General features: G+C 53.9%; 1 protein-coding gene and 1 non-coding gene across 2 annotated transcripts in view; both read right to left on the bottom strand.

Moving 5' to 3' along the window:
• Positions 1-418: 418 nt before the first annotated feature.
• LOC119472313 lies at positions 419-582 on the bottom strand. The gene has a single exon (XR_005201447.1). It is a non-coding gene; the product is annotated as a U1 spliceosomal RNA (small nuclear RNA).
• A 1,378-nt stretch (positions 583-1,960) lies between these two features.
• CD300A (CD300a molecule) overlaps positions 1,961-6,807 on the bottom strand; it is a 20,263-nt gene continuing 15,416 nt past the window's right edge. The window contains exons 6-8 of the mRNA XM_017535633.2: positions 5,354-5,391; positions 4,850-4,957; positions 1,961-2,746 (exon numbers count right to left, since the gene is read on the bottom strand). Of these exons, the coding sequence (XP_017391122.1) occupies positions 2,606-2,746; positions 4,850-4,957; positions 5,354-5,391 (287 nt within the window). The 3' untranslated portion in view covers positions 1,961-2,605. The remainder of the gene's footprint in view (positions 2,747-4,849; positions 4,958-5,353; positions 5,392-6,807) is intronic.

Genomic DNA, 6,807 nt, shown 5'->3' with positions numbered 1-6,807 from the left:
CAAGAGAGCAAGACCCTTTCTCTGGTGTGACAAAGATGGCCCTTCCCAGTGTCCTTGGTGGAACGCAGAGCTTCCTAGAAGGGAGTTGGGTAGTAAGACTTCTGGAAGACTATGGAGAGCCAGCCCACTCCCTCCTGCTGTGAGACCTCCTTGGAGAATGGGGGTGGTCCCAACTGAGACTCACCGGTAGGAAGTGATAGGAAGGACTCCCAAGGGGCTGCCACTTTCCAAGGGGCAGGTGGTTTATACCTCAGAACTTGTTCTTCCACCAAGCCGTAGAGATTGACAGGGCAAGGGGCCGGGTCCAGTGTGTGGCTGTGGCTGTTACATGCTCCTGCCCCAGCCTCGTCGCCGCCACTCCACTCAGTTTTTTTTTTAATTAATTAATGAATTTTTAAATTTTTAAATAATTTAAAAACAGGGGAAAGCACGAATGCAGTCCCCCACTACCACAAATGATGCAGTCGAGTTTCCCACATTTGGGGAAATTGCAGGGGTCAGCACATCCGGAGTGCAATGGATAAGCCTCACCCTGAGAAAACCACCTTCATGATCATGGTATCTCCCCTGCCAGGTAAGTATCTCCACCCAGTTTTATTATGGAGGTTGTGGTTGTTACAGTGGCTGGCATTGATTACCAACTGACAGCCTAGACATTTGCATTTTACAGAGGACTTACTTTTTTTTTTTTTTTTTTGAGAGAGAGTCTTGCTCTGTCGCCAGGCTGGAGTGCAGTGCTGAGATCTTGGCTGACTGCAATCTCCACCTTCTGGATTCAAGTGATTCTCCTGCCTCAGACTCCTGAGTAGCTGAGATTACAGGGATGTACCACCACACCCAGCTAATTTTTTTATTTTTAGTAGCGATGGGGTTTCACCATGTTGGCCAGGCTGGTCTTGATCTCTTGACCTCGTGATCCGCCCACCTCTGCTTCCCAAAATGCTGGGATTACAGGTGTGAGCCACTGCGCCCGGCCAAAGACTTACTTCTAATTGATAGAAATTCAGACTGAATTAAAGAAAAAATATTGATTCAGAGAATCATAGAGAATTAAAGTTCACTCCTATTGAGGAGAAGGGGTCCTTCAAACAACCTTCTGAGTCTTAGAATCTGTCTGGTGCCATGCGCCTCTGTGTTTTAAACCAGAATTCCAGAGGCAGAATTCTGTCTCTGGAAACAGGACCCCAAGAAGGGTTACTGCAGGTCAGGACTGGAACGTGACTGGGCTCAATTCAAGTGAAGTCAACAACCGTTTCTGAGTTCCCCTCCATACCAGATACACATCTAAGCCCTGCCCACATTATAGGCTCCGTGGCAGCCTCAACTTTCAGATCCAGGAGTCCACGTTGCACAACTCCAGGAGTTCGAGGCTGAGCCTCATAGTGAGGCCCTGCCTCTAAAAAGGAAAAATTTAAATTAAAAAATAAACACATAAAGCTGTTGGCAGCTGCCACAGACTCAAGAGAGCCTGGACAGCTCTTTAAATCAAATCTCCTGACAAGAAAACTGCTGTGTTTTCCATCATAGAAATGGTGAGGCATGGTGGCTCATGCTGTAATCCCAGCACTCAGGGAGGCCAAGGCAAAAGGATCGCTTGAGGCCAAGAGTTCAAGACCAGCCTGGACAACATAGCGAGACCCCATCTTTACAAAAAATAAAAAAGCCAGGCATGGTGGCACGTGTCTGTAGTCCAGCTACTCAGGAGCCTGAGAGCTCCAGGCTGCAGTGAGCTGTGATCGTACCACTGCACTCCAGCCTGGGGGACACAGCGAGGCCATGTCTCCAAAAAACAAACAAGCAAACAGACATCATGGTGAGAAGCAGCTGTGACCCCTCTTCTCCCACTCAGGGAGAACTTCTCTTAGGATGTCCCCAACCCGTGCCCTCAAGCCTTCTCTGCACTCATCTGACATCAAAGCCGGGAGCTTTCTTCAGCAGAGGATTGCAGACACATAGCAGGCATTGTTTAAATAACTTTTTACTTCTCCCTTAAGAAGATATTTGAAACTGTTTTTATATCTCATGTTAAAAATAAACCTAAGAGTCCTGAGAAACTTGCCACTGATTCTGGAACCATGAGCAATCCTCTCCTCCCTCTGGCCTTGGTTTCCTTGTCTGTGAGATGGGGAGGGACTTGATCTTTCGTGGGCTCCCCCTGGGGTCACCCCACCATAGTCTCCATGTGAAGAGATCGCTGCTTTGGCTCTTCTTGCCAGTTCTCCCCAGTTCCCAAGCAATTCCAGACGTTCCTATGGGGCTGTAATTGACAAAGCTATTGGCAGATGCCGCCTATGTGAGCCACATCTTTTCCTGGAGCCACATGGGAAGGAGCTTCGTCCTCCAGACACAGAGCCAGGATGAAGCCGGGGCAAAGGGGAAAGAGGCAACAGGCGCTGGCAGCTGGGAGTGCTTCCTACTGCTCCCTGGAACCCCCAGCTCTGCCGGCCCTCAGGGAAGCCAGCCAAGCTGATGGCACCAGTGGGACGGCCTGGGGAACCCAGCTGCCTGTCTGTTGGTCACTGTCGTTGAGGGCAGGCTGAGGAGGACGTGGGCCAGGGACAAGGGAGCCATCCCTGGGCTTCCTGGGGCAGACAGCGAGGCAGGCCTATGTCTTCCTTATCACACTGTAATTTGAATCTGGTTCCTCCTCCCTGGGCCTCTGAGCAGCTATCCTGTTGGCATTAGAATTCTGACTCTGGGAGTCAAACACCACTGAGGCATAGTGAAGTTCTTCCCTGGGGGCAGCCTGCAGAGAGAAGCCAGAGGCTCAGGAGAGGCAGGGTTAGGAAGGACCCCCAGCACAGGACGGAGGAGGGAGGACACCTGAGGGGCCTTGGGGAGGCCTCACTATAGAGGCTCCACTGTCCCGGCCTCTTTCCCTCCTGAGGACCGGGCTCCACGATCCTGTCCACCCAGCTTTTCCTCCCAACCTGGGCAAGCCACAGCACGATGTCCCCGGCATCAGAGGCAGGAGGCTCCCTGGGCTCCTCAGGGCTGACCCAGCCTGGTCTATTCTACGGGAAGAAACTGAGGCCCTGAGAGTTGACTGGGCTCCCCTGAGACACCTCTGTGCTTCTCTTGATGAAATGTTCTCGAAGCTGGGCACAGCGGCTCACGCCTATAATCCCAGCACTTTGGGAGGCTGAAGAGGGCAGATCACTTGAGGTCAGGAGTTTGAGACCAGCCTGACCAACATGGTGAAACCCTGTCTCTACTAAAAATACCAAAATTATCTGAGTGTGGTGGCAGGCACCTGTAATCCCAGCTACTCAGGAGGATGAGCAGGAGAATAGCTTGAACCGGGGAGGCAGAGGTTGCAATGGGCTGAGATTGCACCACTGCACTCCAGCCTGGGTGACAGAGTGAGACCCCGTCACAAAAAAAAAAAAGAAAAGTTCTCACAATGAAGCAGCCACAGGTCCCTTTCTGCAGAGGACCCCTAGCTCTTGAGGTAGAGTTGAGGCCAGTATAGGGGCACCCTGTTGGCCCTGCAGCTCTGATTAACTCATTGTGCTGTGGGCATGAGTCCCAACTTATACCAAGGGGGCCAGGAGAAGAGTAAGGCCATGCCCCATCCACTTTAGAGCATGAGATACCCAGTTAGAAAAACAAGGCTGTTGCTGGTCCCAGACCACGAAGCTGTGTGGACACAAGATCATGTTATGCAAGGAAGGGATCAGGCTTGACCATTGCAGGGGTGCTCAGAAACTTGGTCAGCAGCTGGCCGGGCGAGGTGGCTCATGCCTGTAATCCCAGCACTTTGGGAAGCCAGGGCAGGTGGATCACTTGAGGTCAGGAGTTCAAGACAAGCCTGGCTAACATGGTAAAACACTGTGTCTACTAGAAATACAAAAATTAGCCAGTGTAGTGGCACATGCCTGTAGTCCCAGCTACTTGGGAGGCTGAGGCAGGAGAATCACTTGAACCTGGGAGGCAGAGATTGCAGCGAGCCAAGACTGTGCCACTGCACTCCAGCCTGGGTGACACAGTGAGACGCAAAAAAAGAAAAAGAGAAAAGAAACTTGGCCAGGAGACATGCAGGACCCTGGGCTCCCAGACCACTTTTATCCTCATCCAGACAGCTGGCTGGAGGTTGGGGAGGGGCGTGGCTATCAGGGGACCCGGAAGTGACAGGACTATATCCCTCTTCCTCTGGCCGATGTAAGAACAGCGGCCTGGGGAGAATGGTAGCAGATGGAGACATCCCAGGGAGTTGGGCCGCTTTTCCAGGCAGACCAGCAACAGTATCCCCTGTCTCCCTGGCACCAGCCCTCCGCGGCACCACACAACCTGTCTGAGGGGCTCCTTTGGCTCCCAGGCCTGGGGGATCCTTTAAGCATCTCTGATGCTTACCCATCCTGTCCACCAAGTGACCCCCAGCCTCTGCTTGAATTTTCCCCCTAGCAGGTGCATCACCACCCAGGGAGGCAGCCCCATCCCTTATCCCAGTTGAAGGTGGCTGTGCCCTAGGACTGACCCACAGCGGGTCACAGACAAAAACCTGGAAAGCAGAATTGATGCCAAAGAGATGATGAGACCAAAACAGTGAGAAATGGTAGGTTCTCACCTTGGCGCATGATATACAGCAGGTGCTTAACCCATCCCGGACTTCACGGACTGTCAAGGCCGCAGCTGGTGGCCACCCCCCGACCCCCAGCCACAGTGACACCAAGCCCTTCTAAGGACCCCTGCTCTGGCAAAATCTACACTTGCTCCATCTCCGTGTGGCCCTGTCCCTGAGAGGTGTAAGATCATCAAGCTGACCCCTTCCTTCCCTTTCTGCCCACCCCCAGGGATGCCCTACCACAGCCCAGGGGCCGCATGCCCCGCAGCAGGTTCCCGCATTTACCACGGTGCTATATTCCACTTCCACCTGGGGTGATGGTGTTGGCTTTTCCTGCAGAGGCCATGTCAGCAGCTCCAGATTCGCGTAGTACTGCTCACTCTCCTCGGCAGCCTGGGGGAGGGGGGCAGGAGGTGTTGGGTGGGTGTCCACGGAGCCCTGTAGCCTCTGTCCCTGTGTCTCTGCATGTGTCTCCCTTCCTCTATGCTCTGAGCGTCTCAGCCCCGACCTTCCCTTTCCTGCCTCCACCCCACCCTGCCAAGTAGTTGAATGTTCCCCAGGTCAGCTCTGCTGGGAGGGCCCCCACTTCATTCTATGTGCCCTGGTGGGGAGGGGACAGGCTGGCTGGGACTCGGAACAAGACCCAGTGACCCAGCGGGATTTGTCCTGCTCTGGGCGAGCTCCACGCTCCATCCATCCTCCATTGGCTGATGGGACTGTCCAATTCCCCAGCATCCTCTGTACCCTCTGCCCAGCCACCGGAGACACCTCCTGCTGAAGCCCCCTTACCTGCCTGTGGCTCTGGGACAGCTCTGAATGCTCACCAGCTAGAGACAAGAAGAGAGGAAGGAGGTTGAATCCTGGAGCAAGGGCTGGACGGAGGGCCCTACGAGCCTTCTGGGCAAAGGCCTTTCCCTGGAGACCTCAGCCCTGGGGACCTAGCCCTTCAGGCCCGAGGCTTGCTAGGAACTCAAGGGTTTGTTGAATGAGTGAATTAGTGACTTAGTAAATGGATGAATGAACACAGGATGAATGAATAAATGGACAAATAGATCCCAGCTGGAGGAGAGGATCTATTTGTCCACGGTAAGCAAGCTCTCAACACAGGACGTCACACAAACGTTTCCAGGGGAGGAACCACTGAAAAAGCCTGAGCATCTGGGACTGAGGCTGCACCCGGCTGTGGGAAGTCGCTGGGAGCCTCTGCTCCCATCCCGGTGCCTGAGGTCTGCCCTCCCAGGCAGCCCACCTTCCTGCTACCCCGGGCCGTAGGGAAGGAGGCCTGTCAGCCCCAGGCATCCCAGCTCGGGCTCACACAGCCCTTGGCTCCTGGCACCTGCTCTGTAGGGGAGCTGCCTGTGCGCACAGCCCTGTACACCCTGACCCTTTCACCCCGGGAGCCCAGACCAGGTGGGCAGTGGGTGACACACGCCACCAATGCCCTTGGTTAGGCCCACCTCCAGGCAACCACAGAGCCCACTGCACTGGATGAAACTGGGAGAGACACTCTGTCCACCCCTCAGGGAGCTCCCAGAATGAAAGCGGAGGACCCCACAGTTGGGAGACACAGGACCATGGACAGTGACGGGCTTGCTGAGCCGCAGTTGACCTGACAGAGCACGCAGCTGGGTACTCTGGGGTGCACAGTGCTCTGTTTCCAAATGCTGTGTGCAGGTGCCATGCCGCCCTCCCTGTCCCCACCTGGGACAGATCTTCTAATGAGAAGGCAAAAAAGAGCTGGTGGGGAAGAGACAGGAGTTCAAAGCCAGGGAAGGAGGGTGGAAGGAGGGTGGTAGTGAGAAGCCTCTGGGGAGCCAGCCGCAGGGGAAGCTCACTGAAGGTGAGACTCAGTCTACCCCGGTCACAATGGTGTCCCCAGGGCCCAGCATAGGCCTGGCACATGGGGCAGCACAGGGACTTGCAAAGCAGGGGACAGAGAGTCAAAAATGTTTGAACAGAAAGGCTTTATCTTGTTACTGAGGATGCCTTAAAGGAAGTTTAAGACACTGGTAAACTCTGTAGCCCGTGATTTTTAGAGCATTTAATAGCTGGGAACATGGTACAATATGTTAAGTGGGAAAATACAGGTTTAAAAGAGAATGAGTGGTGTGAGGTCAATTTGTTAAGAAATCGCAGATGCTTGGCTGGGTGTGGTGGCTCACATCTGTCATCCCAGCACTCTGGGCTTGAGCTCAGGAGTTCAAGACCAGGCTGGGCAACATAGTTGCAAAAAAAAAAAAAAA

The sequence above is a fragment of the Cebus imitator genome, unplaced genomic scaffold, assembly GCF_001604975.1.
Source record: "Cebus imitator isolate Cc_AM_T3 unplaced genomic scaffold, Cebus_imitator-1.0 Scaffold93, whole genome shotgun sequence".
NCBI lineage: Eukaryota > Metazoa > Chordata > Mammalia > Primates > Cebidae > Cebus > Cebus imitator.
The sequence above is the reverse complement of the archived record's forward strand: the minus strand, read 5'-3'. Positions and strand labels throughout refer to the sequence as shown.